The 19,827-nt window shown below is 36.0% G+C and overlaps 1 protein-coding gene across 4 annotated transcripts in view; it reads left to right on the plus strand.

Moving 5' to 3' along the window:
• The window catches only part of CNTN5 (contactin 5), a 1,371,648-nt gene that overhangs the window by 1,313,314 nt on the left and 38,507 nt on the right, over positions 1-19,827 (plus strand). For all 4 annotated transcript variants that reach the window (XM_060303945.1, XM_030883710.2, XM_060303947.1 and 1 more), the window contains 2 exons: positions 2,999-3,069; positions 5,152-5,386. In XM_060303945.1, the coding sequence (XP_060159928.1) occupies positions 2,999-3,069; positions 5,152-5,386 (306 nt within the window). The remainder of the gene's footprint in view (positions 1-2,998; positions 3,070-5,151; positions 5,387-19,827) is intronic.

Below are 19,827 nucleotides of genomic sequence, written 5' to 3' on the forward strand. Positions count from 1 at the left end.
CTTCTTTGTGATGAGAACTTTTAACATCTTCTCTCTTAGCAACGTTCAAATATACAATAACAGTATTGTTATCTATAGTCACCATGTTGTATATTATATCCCTAGAACTTATTTATCTTATATCTGGAAATTCATACCTTTTGACCACATTTCCCCATTTCCCCCACCCTTCATTCCCACCTCTGGCAATCATCAATCTCTTCTCTGTTCCTACCAGTTCCATATTTTTAGATTCCACATATAAGTCAGATAATAAAGTATTTGTCTTTCCCTGTCCAGCTTATTTCACTTAGTATAAGGATGCTGATGTCCATCCATGTTGTCTCAAATGGCAGGGTTCCCTTCTTTGTATGGCTGAATAGTATTCCATTGTATAATACACCACATTTTCTTTATTCATTGATCCATGGACATTTAGGTTATTTCCATGTCTTTAAAGCCTTAAGTTTTCTGTTAGTATTTCCTATTATATCTAGTAAGCCTTTCTTAAAAAAGAACAGTTGGTGCTTATACACATATACTATTAAAACTCAATGAACTATAGTGCCTCTTTTGTGTCATTTATTATACATTAAAATTGGATGATCTTTATTTACATTATTTTATTTTCTTTATTTACATTTATTTATTTTATCTTCTTAAAAGGAATTAGTAGCAGTAGGAAGACTTCAAAGACTAATTTCAAATGATAAAATAAATTTTACAGAATCTAGGTCATTTATGGATAATTTGATATGGAAGTAACTCACACAGAAACAAATTAAATTTTGCTTTCTTGGTTCCTCAAAGTGGAAATTTTCACCACATTTTTCATTAGTTTCTTTTCAATTTTTTTACTCACAAAGTTAAAACTTTTGAAAACTCTAAATATTCTTTTTAAAAAATAAAAACATTATTAGACTATGGAACAATACTACCAAAGCTCCAGAAGAAAGATTTGACCTCAAATCATCACTTGAATTTCATTCTACTCATACTTCTTTAATGAGCTTCAAGAGAGAGATGTTCACAAGATAGCCTATAGCCTACTCTCCAACCCTAAGCTAGAGGTTCCAAGCATCCTCTTTTTACATGATGTTTGAGGGCTGAATAAAATAGAAAAGGATGCTCAGTGCCTAGTCTTTCCACAAAATCCATGATCATAGGGAGGGTATCTTCAAAGAAAAATATTCAAATTCCTACATTTAGGGTATAAACTAGCAATTCCAATGTAACAGATGAAGTAGGTGGTTGTGGTAGATATTACTTGTAATATTATTTACCTGTTAATTATTGTCAGTGATGAATGTGAAGCATATGTGTGTGCATAACTTTTTATATTTTACAAACAAATGGTACTAAGAGAAACCATAGTGGCACCATATCAACAAATTAACTTGCTTCTACTATTTATCTGACCATGCACTCATGGTCACAATATTCAGAACTCTGAGATTAGCCACTGAGGGTATATTTGGAAATGTGTAGCCCTACCCTTTTACACATACAGTGATGAGTTTTCCTCCTGTGTGCTTTACTCATACCATACACCAGAAAATGAATTTAAAACTACTACTCTATAACAGTGGTTTTGAGACATGGTGTCAAGGCAGACTGATGTGTCATAGATTGTTACATGCAGTGATAACTTATGACTACTAGTAAAAAACTCAAGTTAAGTCATCTGCCTGCTCTTCATATAAATTAAGGCATATTCACTGTTATTGCTCTAATACCATCATTCTTCTTAGTTGAATTCCTTTTGATTTCCTGATTGAGAGACAAAGGGGTATCCAATTCCATGTAATTCTGAGGGAATTCATGAGAGTGAACTCCACATATGAATAATCCTTAATGTGTATGTAACTGTGAAAAAAGAAATATTGGTAACGGCTTCTGTATATATCCTTCTACGTGTGCATGAGAAAGACAAGAACTCATGTTCACGGAGAAAAGTGTCAAGGAAATGAAATTTGGACCTGGTGAATAAATATCATCTAGTTCAATGGAGGCAATGATAGTGTTCTCTTCCACCTCCGTGGTCCAAGAAGAATTGTTTTTTTCCTTTCTAGTAGCATATAAATTCTGCATCAGTTTTTCCAGTATATAAAATGCTGTGTTAATATCTACCAGTAATTAACAGCCTTCCACTCCAAGTAGGTAATAAATGGGAGTGAATTTATTGTTTATGAGTATATCAATATTTTTTAAAAAACTATATGCTGGGATATAAAGGCAATGCTGAAGTGAATTGCTAATGCAGGCTCATAGCTTAGAAAAAGATTTCTTTTAATAGTTTTCTTCATTTAACAGTTCTTCATTTGAATATATTCCCTTTCAACTACATGTTTTGTGGTTTGGTGCCGTGAAGGGGAAATTTATTCCTTTGACACATTTATTCTTTTAATAGTTTTGCATTTGAAAAAGTTTCACCAGGTATCTATATATTTTGCAGTTTGCAGAGAGGTTCATTCTTGACAGTTTTTTAAAATGTTTATTCATTTAAATAGGTTCTCACTCCATGGAACTGTTGCTAAGATTTCTTTAAACTGGAGCCACCTGGGAGTTCTAGTAAAGCAGTAAGGCTAATGTCAACCTGTGGACTTTCCAGGGGCTCTGCAAGCCCTGAAATCACAGAAGATTCACATCCTCAGGAAGAAGAAAACATGTAGGATGAAATTTAACTAACCATTAGCAGATGTCCTTGACTATAGTGTTAATTATGATTTGGACCTTAGTAACCGCAGAGCATTTATACAATTGAACTAGTTAGGGGATGCAGTATGTGGCCATGAAAAATATATATCAAACTCCCTCACATATATTTGAAAGCAAGGTATTTGTCACAAACATTTTGTTTAATATTGAATAAGACCACTTTGACTTCCAAACACATTTTGATTTGTTTATTTGGGGATGTTACCCAACCAGAGTAGGGTTATGATGCATTCTTGGTGTAGGGACACTTAAATTGTACATCTATGTATTGTCCTCACTCTTGGCCCATTTTTAACGACAGTTCCAAAGACAACACCCACCAATGTAAGAGGAAGAAGTGGAAGAAGGCACGAGTTAGTCATCGCCTGGGAGGTAAGAAAGCCTACTCAGATGTCAGAACTTGTTGATTCCTTAAAAAAGAAAGTTACACATAGAGTATCAGTATTTGGTATAGAGTAACTGAGTAACTTCTGTTTAAAGGAGGTTAAGAAACACTTTGAGCATGCGTTACTCACATGAATATTTCCAAAATGAACTTTTCTCATTTTCATACCAAGTCTAAAGTGTGCTGTCCTGTCATATAGGCTGTCTCAGAATACAGTTTGAATGATTAAAACACATTCTCTCACAAATTACTTCAGATGTTTATTTGGCTTAGTTTGATATTTATTTACTTCACAATTGAATAGCACTCTTGACATATATGTAGGCTAAAACCATTGAGGTTTTCCTGGAGTAGTGACTGGGTTATTTCATTTATCTCATACAACCATCCTATTAGTGGGGATAATTTTCCTTGTTTTACAAAATTATGAAACTGATGCACAGCTTGAGTACTTTCCTGAGAAGCAGTAGAATTGGGGCTTTGAATCCAAAACCCTTATTCTTTTGTGTCCCTCACTGTATGACCTCCAAAATTCCTTCTGTCAAAGGAAAGGAACAGGGGAGAAAGAGTGTGAGAGGTACATTTATTTTCCATAAAGCCACTTTCCTTCTTTAATGTTAACTTTATTATCAAATATAGCTAGGTAGCTAACAGAACAATGTGTTAGAATATGGAGATGGAAATAACTATTGGAGAAAACAACCAATCCCTGACCATCTCTAAGAACAATGATAGAATGTACAGAAACATATAGAAAAACTCCTTTCCCTAGTAAGAAATCTTCCACGAGCACATCCTCTGACCTGTTCTTCTGTTCATATGCCTCTTCCTCAATAAAACTTTATGCCTTGTTTTTGATTTCTGCAGAGGTATTAACTTCCCAATACCTGACCTTCACTGAGATCAAACCTCTCTAAACGGAATTGCCTTCCCTGTCAGTTTTATGTCTTAGTCAGCTGGGGCTGCTATAACAAAAATACTGTAGACTGGGTGGCTTATAAACAACAGAAATTTAATTCTCACAGTTCTGGACTCTGGAAGTCTAGTTCTGGAAGGCATTGGTGGATTCAGATCTGGCAAGGGCCTGCTTCCTGGTTCATAAAACACAATTTCTTAATATGTCCTCACGTGACAGAGGGGCAAGACAGATCTCTAGATTCTGTATTACAAGGTCAATAATCTGATTCATGAGTACTCCACCCTCATAGCCAAGTCACCTACCAAAAGCCCATCTCCTAGTACCATCACATTGTGCTAGGAATTCATCACATGAATTGTGGGGGAGGAAGGGGTATAAACATTTAGTCTATAGTACTTTGATATAATAGGCTTTGTCTCTTTTCCTCCACTCAATACATAGTTTTCTCTCAAATCAAAATTCAAAATAAGAAAATATAGCAAAGGTTTATTGTGTGTCTATTTGTCAAACATTGTGCTAGGCAATGTCTGGTAACTGCTCCACTGACTAACTAGTTAATGACAATTACTGTTTTCTTTGGTGTGCAATTGATGCTCATTTAACAAATTTAAATGTAAGCCATGGAGTACAAGTCTCTTGAAAAAATTCTATATTCTAATTTTTTCATATGTTAGTAAAGCACAACAGTAATTGAGAAAAAACTAGAAGAAAGGTCTTACATTAATTTCACCGAGATTTTCTGTGCAAAGCCCTCTGCAGAGCATTACCAGTGACAAGATTTTCCCGACCACCAGACCATATGACAGTTTTCCCCAGCATATTACATTCTAGTGTGGAATCCAAGGACCTTTGTTTCATATACATGACTAGTTCGAGCAAATTTGTTTCACTTCAAGAGTTTTCAATACTCCTGATGCTTTTCTTAAATACCAACTGATACCATTTAATTTTTTAATCTTATACCTTTAAAGCCTTTTAAATTTCCAGTGACTGTCAAGCTATTTTTCTATGTTGGCTTCCAATGTAATATAAAGATTGGAGAGTCTCTATTGCTCTAGTTATCCATAATCTTTAAAAATTTAAAGATTGGAAAGAGTGGGGGTTTTGATGAATTATTTTCCTGATATTTAATTGCATTTTTCTTCTTTAGCCAGTATCGGAAGAGTTTCAGAATGGGGAAGGCTTTGGCTATATTGTGGCTTTCCGACCCAATGGAACACGTGGCTGGAAGGAAAAAATGGTGACATCTTCTGAAGCTTCAAAATTCATTTATCGAGATGAAAGTGTCCCTCCTCTTACTCCCTTTGAAGTGAAGGTTGGCGTTTATAACAATAAAGGAGATGGACCTTTCAGTCAAATTGTGGTCATATGTTCAGCTGAAGGAGGTCAGTTTTTTCATGCTTATTATTTTCATTTAACATTTTAATATTTTATTTTGGTACATGATTGTGACACTATTGTAATATATTAGATAATACAGGTACACCAAAAGCAAAAATAAAACTTACCCATAGTCCCACTACACTTTTTAGATATATTTTTCCAAAATTTTTTCCAAATAATTTTTATTGAAAAAAATTGATCATTCCATATACTTTGCTTTATGTTCTTCACTCCCTGATGATGTATGGCAAATATCTTTCCATGACAATACAATATTAGTAACGCCTGTAGAATATTCTCTGGATGGATGGACATTTAACCATTCTTCTCTGTTTCACAATTTAGATCATTTTCTATTTTAACCTTATTCTAATTTAAATTTAGAAATTTAGATAACTTCTATTTTAATTGAAAATTTTAACTTATGTGAAATAAATTTAAATAAAGACTCCAATAACTATTTATTACTAACCTCATACACAAAACAGCTGACTGATAAGTATCAGACAGGATTTTTTGTTTGAAGCTTTTCACACATGGTATTATTAAATCCTCACAACAATCTTGTCTAATAGGCTTTATTAGCCCCATTGTAGAGAAAGAGAAATTGAAGTCGAGAAAAGTTAAGGAACTTGTTAAAAAAAAAGTTAAATAGTTTCTAATTGAGAATTAAACCCAGTCCTTTCAATCATTAAATCCTTGATTTGTCTATAGCAAGCTGTCTTCATATGTATAACCTCATTTAATTCTCAGTATAAACCTACTAGGTAGGCAGGACCTAGGCAGGAAACCCATTTTACAGATCAGTAAACTGTAAATCTGAGACTTATTCATGGTTACAGTCAACAGGTGGTAGTGCTAGAGGACAAACTCAGTTTCCTACATCAAAATCCTTGGTTCTTTCAAATTTTAATACAAAAATATATTTTCTGAGTGAGAGAAAGCTTGATAGAGCTAACTCCCTAAAGTTAACTTTTCTGCACAGTCCTTCTTCAATTCAAGTGCACAATTTCAATTGGCTCTGCAAGTAAGTAAAATGCCTTACAGTCCCTAAACCTGACAGAAGACTGAGCTAATGTTACACCAAAGGCAGCACACATTTGACCTTCCAAATAGTTATTGTTTTTTCATAAACTGACCCTTTTATTTCCTTTGTGCCTACATGTGTGACTTGACTAGCTTAAGAGAATTACCAATCTTTTTGGTATGGGGAATTCATGGTGGGGGAAATAAGTAAGGTTGTTTGAATACTGAAGCACAAAGGTAGTGTCTAATTTATGTAAGATGTAGTTTTTCAGCACTAGCTGCCTTGTATTTTATGACATAGAGCCAAATTTTGAAGCAGAAGTAGAAAATTTTTCCTAGTATAAGAATGAACAGGAAAGTGAAGAATCAAGTAATAATAAGGAACCATAGGTATTCTGATGAGATATTCATGCACTTAGCATCTCAAGTTTCTGATGTTTTTTCAGATAGTATAGCCAGTCTCCACATTACTTATATTAACTCTTACAATCAAATATGAGGTAGGAATCTCAAGCTGCAATCTATTTTGCAGGAAACTGAGACTCAGAGAGGCTAAGTAACATGCTCAAATCAACCCAGTAAATAACAAAAGTTATAAGTAACTGTAGTAAGTGACAGGGCTGGAATTTGAACACAGGTCTGTATGACTCCAAAGCTAATGCTTTTAATCACTACCCTATACCTTCTCATCAGGAGTGTCTTTAACAATAATGTTTCATTATTGTATTATGTTAGTGTATATAATAATAATATTTTACATCATTTGTTAGTCTGATATCTGTTTTGAACTACGTCTTATTCAGGAAGTGCATATTCTTGTGGTTTTAATTTATTTAACCTAACTATAAAGTTCATGGTCCCAAATGTCACATGAGATGAATTGGACAGGTGTGTACATGCTTCGTATGGTAACACCAGTGTTGCCTTTAAGAAATCCAGATTTGTACGTTCCTTGTCAACCTTTGCTTTAAAATTAAATTATAGCAGCCACCATGGGTTATTTATACTGTGTTTTCTTAAATTTGAAATGGCTTGCTTTTAGAGATTTCTCTTTCCAGCTAGATAGGAAATATGCATATTTTCTTTCAAAAACACCGAGGTTGTTGCTGTAACATATTTCACAGTAACACTTCATTTACTTTGGTGGACTGAAATATGAAAGATACCAGGCAAATTAAATCCAAATAGAGGGAGGAGCTTCAAGATGGAGGAGAAGTGAGACGTGGAGATCGCCTTCCTCCCCACAAATGCATCAGAAATACATCTACATGTGGAACAGCTCCTACAGAACACCTACTGAATCCTGGCAGAAGACCTCAGACCTCCCAAAGGCAAGAAACTCCCACGTAACTGGGTAGGGCAAAAGAAAAAAGAAAAAAACAAAGACAAAAGAATAGGGATTGGACCTTCACCTCTGGGAGGGAGCTGTGAAAGAGGAAAAGTTTCCACACAATAGGAAGCCTCTTCACTGGCAGAGATGGTGGGGGTGGTGGGGGGAATCTGCAGAGCCACACAGGAGAGCACAGCAATAGCGATGCAGAGGGCAAAGCAGATAGATTCCCACATAGAGGATCAGTGTCGACTGGCACTCACCAGCCCAAGAGACTTCTCTGCTCACCAGCTGGCCAGGTCAGGTGAGGGCAGGGCGCTGAGGCTTGGGCTTCAGAGATCAGATCCCAGGGAGAGGACTGGGGTTGGCTGCATGAACACAGCCTGAAGGGGACTAATGTGCCACAGCTAGCCAGGAAGGAGTCCGGAAAAAAGTCTGGACCTGCCTAAGAGGCAACAAGACCATTGTTTCGGGGTGCACAAGCAGAGGGGATTCAGAGCACCACCTGCCTAAACGAGCTCCAGAGACGGGCACAAGACGCGACTATCAGCACGGACGCCAGAGACGGGCATGAAACACTAAGGCTGCTGCTGCAGCCACCAAGAAGCCTGTGTGCAAGCACAGGTCACTATACACACCTCTCCTCCTGGGAGCCAGTGCAGCCTGCTACTGCCAGGGTCCCATGATCCAGGGACAACTTCCCCTGGAGAACACACGGCGGACCTCACGCTGTTGCAACGTCACGCCACCCTCTGCCGCCACAGCCTCTCCCCGCATTCCATACCCCTCCCTCCCCCAGCCCAAGTGAGCCAGAGCCCCCTAATCATCTGCAACTTTAACCCTGTCCTGTCTGAGCGAAGAAGAGATGCCTTCAGGTGACCTACATGCAGAGGCGGGACCAAATCCAAAGCTGAACCCCAGGAGCTATGAGAACAAAGAAGAGAAAGGGAAATCTCTCCCAGAAGCCTCAGAAGCAGTGGATTAAATCTCCACAATCAACCTGATGTACCCTGCATCTCTGGAATACCTGAATAAACAATTATCTCAAAATTGAAGCAGTGGACTTTGGGAACAACTATATATATATATATATTTTTTTTTCCTTTTTCTCTTTTTGTGAGTGTGTATGTGTATGTTTCTTGGTGTGATTTTGTCTGTATAGCTTTGCTTTTACCATCTGTCCTAGAGTTCTCTTTCTTCATTTTGTTTTGTTTTGGTTTGTTTTCCATTTAGTATAGTTTTTAGCACTTGTTATCATTGGTGGATTTGCTTTCTTGCATTGGTAGCTCTCTTCTTTCTTCCTTTCTTTTTTTAAATTACTTTTTAATTTCTTTTTATTTTTAATAATTTTTTTTATTTTAATAACTTTTATTCTATTATTTTTTCATTCTTTCTTTTTTTTTTCTGAGCCATGTGGCTGACAAGGTCTTGGTGCTCTGGCCAGGTATCAGGCCTGTGCCTCTGAAGTGGGAAAGATGAGTGAAAAACAATGGTCCACCAGTGAGCTCCAGGCTCCACGTAATATCAAACACCCAAAGATCTCCCAGAGATCTCTATCTCAACACTAAGACCCAGCTCCACTCACCAACTAGCAAGTTACAGTCCTGGACACCCTATGCCAAACAACAAGCAAGACAGGAACACAACCCCACCCATTAGCAGAGAGGCAGCCTAAAATCATAATAAGGTCCCAGACAACCCAAAACACACAAGCAGATGCAGTCCTGCCCACCAGAAAGAGAAGATCCAGCCTCATCCTCCAGAACACAGGCACTAGGCCCCTCCCCCATGGAAGCCTACAAAACCCACTGAACCAAACTTAGCCACTGGGGACAGACATCAAAAACAACGGAAACTATGAACCTGCAGCCTGCAAAAAGGAGACCACAAACACAGTAAGTTAAGCAAAATGAGAAGACAGAGAAACACACAGCAAATGAAGGAGCAAGGTAAAAACCCAACAGACCAACCAAATGAAGAGGACATAGACAGTCTACCTGAAAAAGAATTCAGACTAATGATAGTAAAGATGATCCAAATTCTTGGAAATAGGGAGGAGAAAATACAAGAAATGATTAACAAGGAGCAAGAAGAACTAAAGAGCAAACAAACAATGATGAGCAACACAATAAATGAAATTAAAAATTTTCTAGAAGGAATCAATAGCAGAATAACTGAGGAAGCTGAACTGATAAGTGACCTGGAAGATAAAATAGTGGAAATCACTACTGCAGAGCAAAATAAACAAAAAAGAATGAAAATAATTGAGGACAGTCTCAGAGACCTCTGGAACAGGATTAAATACAACAACATTCGAATTATAGGGGTCCCAGAAGAAAAAGAGAAAAAGAAAGGGACTGAGAAAATATTTGAAGAGATTATAGTTGAAAATTTCCCTAATATGGGAAAGGAAAGATTCAATCAAGTCCAGGAAGCGCAGAGAGTCCCATAGAGGATAAATCCAAGGAGAAACATGCCAAGACACATACTAATCAAACTATCAAAAATTAAATACAAAAAAAAATTTTTAAGCAACAAGGGAAAAAAAAATAACATACAAGGGAATCCGCATAAGGTTAAAAGCTGATCTTTCAGCAGAAACTCTGCAAACCAGAAGGGAGTGGCAGGACATATTTAAAGTAATGAAAGGGAAAAACCTACAACCCAGATTACTCTACCTACCAAGGATCTCATTCAGATTCAATGGAGAAATTAAAAACTTTACAGACAAGAAAAAGCTAAGAGAATTCAGCATCACCAAAGCAGCTTAACAACAAATGCTAAAGGAACTTCTCTAGGCAGGGAACAAAAGAGAAGGAAAACACCTACAATAACAAACCCAAATCAATTAAGAAAATGGTAATAGAAACATACATATCGATAACTATCTTAAAAGTAAATAGATTGAATACTGCAACCAAAAGACATACACTGTCTGAATGGTTACAGAAACAAGACCCATATTATATTCTGTCTACTAGAGACACACTTCAGACCAAGGACACATACATACTGAAAGTGAGCGGATGAAAAAAGATATTCCATGCAAATGGAAATCAAAAGAAAGCTGGAGGAGCAATTCTCATATCAGACAAAATAGGTTTTAAAATAAAGGCTATTAAAAGAGACAAAGAAGGACACTACATAATGATCAAGGGATCAATCCAAGGAGATATAACAATTGTAAATATTTATTCACCCAACATAGGAGCACCTCAATACATCAGGAAAATGCCATAAAATGGGAAATCAACAGTAACACAATCATAGTAGGGGACTATAACACCCCACGTTCACCAATGGACAGATCATCCAAAATGAAAATAAATAAGGAAACACAAGCTTTAAATTATACATTAAACAAGATGGAATTAATTTATATTTATAGGACATTCCATCCAAAAAAACAGAATACATTTCTTCTCAAGGACTCATGGCACAGTCTCCAGGTCAGATCATATCCTGGGTCACAAATCAAGCTTCAGTAAATATAAGAAAATTGAAATTGTACCAAGTATCTTTTCTGACCACAATGCTATGAAACTAGATGTCAATTACAGGAAAAAATCTGTAAAAAATACAAACACACAGAGGCTAATCAATACATAAACAAATAATCAAGAGATCACTGAAGAAATCAAAGAGGAAATCAAAAAATACCTAGAAACATAGGAAAATGAAAACACAATAACCCAAAACCTATGGGAGGTGGCAAAAATAGTTCTAAGATGGAACTTTAGAGCAATAGAATCCTACCCCAAGAAACAAGAAATATCTCAAATAAACAACCTAACTTTATACCTAAAGCAATTAGAGAAAGAAGAACAAAAAAACCCAAAGTTAGCAAAAGGAAAGAAATCATAAAGATCAGATCAGAAATAAATGAAAAAGAAAGGAAGGAAACAATAGCAAAGATCAATAAAAGTAAAAGCTGGTTCTTTGAGAAGATAAACAAAATTGATAAACCATTAGCCAGACTCATCAAGAAAAAAAGGGAGAAGACAAATCAATAGAATTAGAAATGAAAAAAGGAGAAGTAACAACTGACACTGCAGAAATGCAAAGAATCATGAGAGAATACTACATGCAACTATATGCCAATAAAATGGACAACCTGGAAGAAATGGACAAATTCTTAGAAAAGCACAATCTTCTGAGACTGAACAAGGAAAAAAGAGAAAATATAAACACCAATCAAAAGCACGGAAATTGAGACTGTGTTTAAAAATCTTCCAAAAACCAAAAACCCAGGACCAAATGGCTTCACAGGCGAATTCTATTAAACACTTAAAGGAGAACTAACACCTATCCTTCTCAAACTCTTCTACGATATAGCAGACAGAAGAACACTCCCAAACTCTTTCTACGAAGCCACCATCACTCTGATACCAAAACCAGACAAAGATGTCACAAAAAGAAAAACTACAGACCAATACCACTGATGAATATGGAGGCAAAAATTCTCAACAAAATACTAGCAAACAGAGTCCAAAATCACATTAAATATCACACACCATGATCAAGTTGGGTTTGTCCCAGGAATGCAAGGATTCTTCAATATAAACAAATCAACCAATGTGATACACCATATTAACAAATTGAAGGATAAAATCCCTATGATCCTCTCAATAGATACAGAAAAACTTTTGACAAAATTCAACACCCACTTATGATAAAACTCTCCAGAAAATAGGCATAGAGGGAACTTACCTCAACATAATAAAGGCCATATATCACAAACTCACAGCCAGCATCATTCTCAATGGTGTAAAACTGAAAACATTTCAACTAAGATCAGGAACAAGACAAGGTTGTCCACTCTCACCACTATTATTCAACATAGTTTAGGATATTTTAGCCACAGCAATCTGAGAAGAAAAAGAAATCAAAGGAATACAAATTGGAAAAGAAGAAGTACAGCTGTCACTGTTTGCAGATGACATGAAACTATACATAGAGAATCCTAAAGATGCTACTAGAAAACTTCTAGAGCTAATCAATGAATTTGGTAAGGTAGCAGGATACAGAATTAATGCACAGAAATCTCTTGCATTCCTAAACAAATGACAAAAAATCTGAAAGAGACATTAAGGAAACACTCCCATTTACCATTGCAACAAAAAGAATAAAATACCTAGGAAAAAACCCTATCTAGGGAGACAAAAGACCGGTATGCAGAAAACTATAAGACACTGATGAAAGAAATTAAAGATGATACAATCAGATGAAGAAATATACCATGTTCTTGGATTGGAAGACTCAACATTATAAAAATGACTATACTACCTAAAGCAATCTACAAATTCAATGCAATCCCTATCAAACTACCAATGGCATTTTTCACAGAACTAGAACAAAAATTTCACTATTTATATAGAAACTAAAAAGACCCTGAATAGCTAAAGCAATCTTGAGAAAGAAATACGAAGCTGGAAGAATTAGACTCCCTGACTTCAGACTATACTACAAAGCTACAGAAATCAAGACAGTATGGTACTCACACAAAAACAGAAATGTAGATCAATGGAACAGGATAGAAAGCCCAGAGGTAAACCCACGCATATATGGTTACCTTATTTCTGATAAAGGAGGCAGGAATATATAGTGGAGAAAAGACAGCCTCTTCAATAAGTAGTGCTGGGAAAACTGGACAGCTACATGTAAAAGAAAGAAATTAGAACACTCCCTAACACCATACACAAAAATAAACTCTAAATGGATTAAAGACCTAAAGGTAAGGCCAGACACTATAAAATTTTTAGAGGAAAACATAGACAGAACATTCTATGGCATATATCCCAGCAAGATCATTTTTGACCAACCTCCTAGAGAAATGGAACTAAAAACATAAATAAATAAATGGGACCTAATGAAACTTAAAAGCTTTTACACAGCAAAGGAAACCATAAACAAGATGAAAAGACAACCCTGAGAATGGGAGAAAATATTTGTAAATGAAGCAAATGACAAAGGATTAATCTCCAAAATATACAAGCAGCTCATGCAGCTCAATATCAAAAAAACAAACAACCCAATCCAAAAATGGGCAGAAGACCTAAATGGACATTTCTCCAAAGAAGATACACAGATAGCCAACAAACATATGAAAGAATGCTCAACATAACTAATCAGCAGAGAAATGCAAATCAAAACTACAATGAGGTATCACCTCATACCAGTTCAGAATGGTCATCATTAAAAAATTGACAAAGTATAAATGCTGGAGAGGGTGTGGAGAAAAGGGAACCATCTTGCACTATTGGTGGGAATGTAAATTGATACAGCCACTATGGAGAACAGTATGGAGGTTCCTTAAAACAACTACAAATAGAACTACCATATGACCCAGCACTCCCACTACTGCCCATATACCCTGAGAAAACCATAATTCAAAAAGAGTCATGTACCACAATGTTCATTGCAGCTCTATTTACAATAGCCAGGACATGGAAGCAATCTAAGTGTCCATCAACAGACAAATGGATAAAGACGATGTGGCACATATATGCAATGGAATATTACTCAGCCATGAAAAGAAAGGAAATTGTGTTATTTGTAGTGAGGTTGATGAAACTAGAGTCTGTCATACAGAGTGAAGTAAGTCAGAAAGAGAAAACAAGTACTGTATGCTAACACATATATATGGAATCTAAAATAAAAAAGTCTTTCTAAAGAACCTAGGGCCAGGACAGGAATACATATGTAGACATAGAGAATGGACTTGAGAACACTGGGAGGGGGAAGGGTAAGCTGGGACGAAGTGATTGAGTGGCATGGACAAATATACACTACCAAATGTAAAATAGATAGCTAGTGGGAAGCAGCCGCCCAGGACAGGGAGATCAGCTTGGTGCTTTGTGACCACCTAGAGGGGTGGAATAGGGAGGGTGCAAGGGAGATGCAAGAGGGAGGAGTTATGGGGATATATGTATATGGATAGCTGATTCACTTTGTTATAAAGCAGCAACTAACACACCATTGTAAGGCAATTATACTCCAATAAATATGTCAAAATAAAAAAAATCTGAATAGAGTCTGCCTTTGTTCTGACAACAAAATTCAAACATATATTAGCATTTACTCACTAAGTAAATTTACTAATTTGGAACTTTATGTGTAAATATTAATAAAGTTTTAGCACTATTAAATTGTGTTAAACGTGAAAAGCAGGACAATGGAAGGAAGAGTGTATTTGCCTAGGGTAAGCGGAGCTTCAGTTTCAAGCTCAGACTAACTGTAAGGTCTTGGGCATTTTTTTTCACCTTTCTGAGCCTTACCTTCCTCCACTCTAAAAATGAAAATCTAGAAGTAGAACATCCCTGGACGCCATTAAAAATCTAAGACTAAAATTTTGTCAATTTATTCTACATTCTGAAATATTCTTTTAAATTTTAATTGTCCCAGTATAGGCAATAATAACAGATCGACTTTTGCTCTATAATAAAAAGAGGGAAACCAACATCCTTTTTAGTCACTTGGCAAACTGCTTTACTTGAAAAGGAGTGAACATTTTCAAGATTGAACCATTTTTAAAAAGAGTCAAGGCCTGTAATAAACTGACGAAATAATATATTGTGCTTATGCCAGAGCAGGGGCCTCTCTTCCATGTCTGTGGATGTTCACAGAGATCCACAGTGAGTCTTTGTCATCATACTCTTGCCCAAAGCCCAACTGATCTGATTGAGACTGTATTTCTCCATAGACCACTTCTGTTTCTTTTTTCTTCCATTAACCTAGTCCACATGTCCTCTGTATTCTTAGATAAAGCAAAGAACAAGAGCAGAGGGACTGGCTTTCTATCTCTGTTTATGGCCATAGTTCCTTCCCTTCATATCATGATACAGCTACACACCTAGAGTACCATGGAGAAGGTACCACCCTTTCACAGCTGACATCAAGACATGAAGAGAAATGTACCAGATGCCATATCAAACACAGCCATGTTTTTGGAGGGAAGCACAGAACACAAGGACTTCAAGTCACACCTGACAGTACTAGTTCTCAACCCATTTCTCACTGACACATTGACAATGGATGACATTCGCATCCAGAACACACTTCCATAAGTGCTTGTGTGCATTCCTCATACCTCTATGTTTTCCTTTTCCTCTCAAGAAACCTATTGGGATGCAAGTGAGTAGTACATTATTGAAGGGAAAACCTTGAATGTAATCTGTTATAGAAGGATTCATCATTTATACATATAGATACTTAGTAAATCACTTGGGAAATAACCTTGACTCTTGCCACTCGGAGGTTGTCTATTGCCCTAAAGTACTGTCAGAAAAGCTCCAAATGGTTTTTCTGCTAACACCTTTGAGACTTTGAAACCTTTCAAGGTTTCCACAACAGAAATAATCCCGAATGGCTCTGTCAGTGACAAGCAACATTCGACATAAACCTGGGAGGAAAGAGATTTGCCTTCTGGGACTTCCATGCATCATGCATATTTATCTATACCCTTTGAACCAGGCAAAAATTATGTGCATTCTAACCCTGATTTGACTTCAGGTCTCAGGGTATGATATAATCCCATGCAATACTCTCATCTTGGAAACAATTCTATTTTTTTTAAAGAAAAACAAAATTCCAACATAATTGATTTTAAAGTGCATGGTATAAGTGATAAAAAGCAATATTTCCAACATGAGAAATCAAATTGGCCTTCATTTCCATATTTCTAGAAATACTTATTCATTAAACTTACATCCATTTTCCACTTGAGATTTGGAAAGGGAAAGAAACTGAGCATTCAAATACATCTAATAGAAAAATAGAGGGAAATTCAATATAGATTAATTGTAGGTTGAAATATTTGTTTATGTGTGATGTGATTTAACCTTCTCTAGCTTTTTTGGCTTTTTCCTTATATGTAAAAATATGCGGCTATTATGTTTTATTAAAGTCAAAAAGCTTCTTGTTTGCAGAAAATGATATGCAATTATCCTCTTGTAAATTGAGCTACCACAGCTCAAATTAAAACCTGACTTTCATGAGGTGTTATTCTGCAAATCAGTCCTTAGCTGAAACTGAGCTCAGTGGGATTTATGTGAACTTGAAAATTAATAAATTGGCATATTAGTTGTAAAATACGAGGAATAATTTCCTGTCTTTGCCAGATGATCCATTTGGATTAGTGCCTGTAAAAGTTCAGCTACAGCTGTCTTAACTGAATTTTTAAATAATGAAACCATAACCCTTCTCCCAAGGAGTTTATTAAACTGTCCTTTGATTAATGCTCTTACCCACCCCTCCTGGGAAGTCAAACGTATAATCAATATTATAAGCACATCCGCCCATATTACTTGGAGAACTCCAGCTGCTAGGTCACTTAATACAAATGTATCATCTAAATTCATGAACACGGTAATGCTGTACAAAATTTTTAATCTAACAGGAACTGAATTCTATCAGTCAGCCTGTCCACTTCATATCCCAAGATTGGAGTGAAGGAGTCAGCCATGGCCTAATTAATATCATCATAAGTGAAAAAAAGAAATCTTCAAAAATCTTTGAATCTATTAGACAAAATGCTAGTGTAATCTCAAATAAATCCCTGAATTTTCGTCAAATTACCCAAGCATAACAGATAGAAGTGAGCGTGGCAAGAAGCATCCTGTGATTTACAGATCAGGAGAGTTTTAGAGATGCCTGAATATGACAAGATCTATGAGGAGCAGTGTAGCTGTGGTTCAAAATTACCAAAAGTTCCATAAAATAGGAATAAAAGGAGTTGATAGTATGCCTGTGGCAGGGTTAAACAGGAGATGACGGGGGTTTAGGTGGTTTCTGGCATGACTTAGAGAGGCCAGCTGGGGATTCCAACATAAATATTCTTGAGAGAAGTTAGGCGTGGTGGGGCAAGGAGAAGAGAAAGCAGTAGGAAGAAGCACCAGGGGGGTAAACACAGATGTGTGCACAGAAGCAGAACAGTGTGGTGGTCAGGGCCTAACTGCTCTGTTCAAATCTTCTCTCCACCCTCTAGCAGCTGTGCAACTTTGGGCAAGTTGCTTAACCTCTCTGCCCCTAGATTTCCTCATCTGAAAAATGGTGACAATGATAGTAGGGTTGTTGGAAGGATTAATTGATACGTTATAAAGAATTTTAAATAAGGCTTGGCATATATCAAATCTTCAGGAAATGGCAGTTACTATTATTATCTTTGGTTATTCCTCCCTCATCTATTTCCTTTGTTATTTTTGTTCATTTGTTTTTAATCTTATTCCATTCATTCATCTGTCAGTTATTTGGAAACAATTGTGCAGCAAGAGAATTGACTATATATTCTTCTTGTAAAATCTCTTCTGCACCCCAAAACTGACCCTAAGAGGTAAAGAATGAGCAAGCTGCTTCCTTGGTGCCATTTAAAAACAACAGAAGAGAGAGCACTTGAGACCTGAGTTCTACCTGGGGCTCTTTCAGAGACAGAAGCAGAGTTCAGATAAACCTGTTTCTATGTCACTTTTTTCATCTGCAAAATGAGGGCATGTTTAAGTTTTCAAACAGTACCATTATATACAATGATATTCGTAAGTCCTTTTTCCTTTATGCAGGTAATGTAGCCTGTGCAAACTTATCACAGAGACACAAATCTTCATTGAGTCTACAATCACTAAGATGAGGGAGCAATGAGAACTGTGTGTGTGTGGCATCTAAACAATTTCACGATAGGGAGCATTCATCAAATTAACAATAAATTTCATATTTTTAAGCTTTAGAAGTAAGAGAATAATAAATATTTACAGTGAAAGAGCACTGGATTTATTATTTTGCTCCTGATGACACTTTGCCTTCTGAATCATATTATGTGATTTTACAGTATTTTAGATTAAAAAAAAATTTAAAAAGCAAAAAAAAAAAAAAAATGAGAGCATGGATTTAAAACATAGGTTCGTAACTCAAAAGCCTATAGACGTCAGGTAAGAAATATAAATAAGTAAAGTAGTCCCAGAAGTGAGACAATAAAGACTGGTAGAGAATCTGGCAAACTAAAAAGAATATACCCTGACTAATGGGAACAACTGCTAATTCTCATCTACCAGCACCCAAGGATTCAGATTTGGTATCCCCCTTTTTTCCCCCAAATAAGCCATAAATTCTTATTTTTAGATGGAATGTTGGAATTAATTAATTTAATAGATTATTTGGGCAAACAAAATATGGCTGAAGACCCACTGGCCATCCATGTGTGACCTTTGATCCAAGTGACTTTCTAAAATTCTTTCTAGTTGTGACTTTCCATCATTCAACTGCAATGGGATGCCCAAACAGGACAGCTAGTTCCAATTCAAAGCAGACATTCTATGATTTAGTCAGTTACTCTTGCCTGCAGACAAACTTTTTGATACACATGAAAATATTCACTGGCTAATAAACCGTACAAATTGAAACTTTTGGAAGTAAACTGAATGAGGTCACTTTTTTACATGTTTAAATTTCCAATGCAGGTCAGCATGGGTCTACTTCTTATACTATTTACATCCAGAAGGTGAAAAAAATAAGAAATGACTCTTCAATTCTTGTTTCATCTACCCTCATTCATTTGATGCAACTATAATATTTATCCCCCAAGTGTGCAACTATGAAATGTCTTCTTGTGTCTGACCTGGATTTAAAAAGCTTAGAGGTTTTAAATAGAAATTAGGGTGCTGGTTTGGGAAATAATTTCTGAATATTTTTCTTTATTTTTTACTTTTTTAAAACTTTTGTCATTCTATTTAAAAAGTACTTAAACATGTGTAGTGCTACAGAAAGCTGAGAGAGAAATTTCTTTCTCTAATGGTAAAGAGAGATCGAAAGGCTGCCATTCAACCACATGTTTTGTGCTTCTGAAATTGTTTATCCCCCTGCAATCTCCTTTGACAAAGATGTAATTGCCTCAATAATAAAAAAAGTTGAAAGAAGGCATTTGTCACACAAATCTCTGCAATGCATTCACTTAAAAGATAAGCAAAACTTCTTCCAAATAACAAATGATATTCAAAGGGTGGCTTTCTTTGAAATAAATCATATCCTAAATCCTGGAGATCAGATTATACACACTTAAGAACATGAGCATTTCTTTTCATTTACTTGCAAAATAAAGAA

Source organism: Globicephala melas, chromosome 8 (genome assembly GCF_963455315.2).
Source record: "Globicephala melas chromosome 8, mGloMel1.2, whole genome shotgun sequence".
Lineage (NCBI taxonomy): Eukaryota > Metazoa > Chordata > Mammalia > Artiodactyla > Delphinidae > Globicephala > Globicephala melas.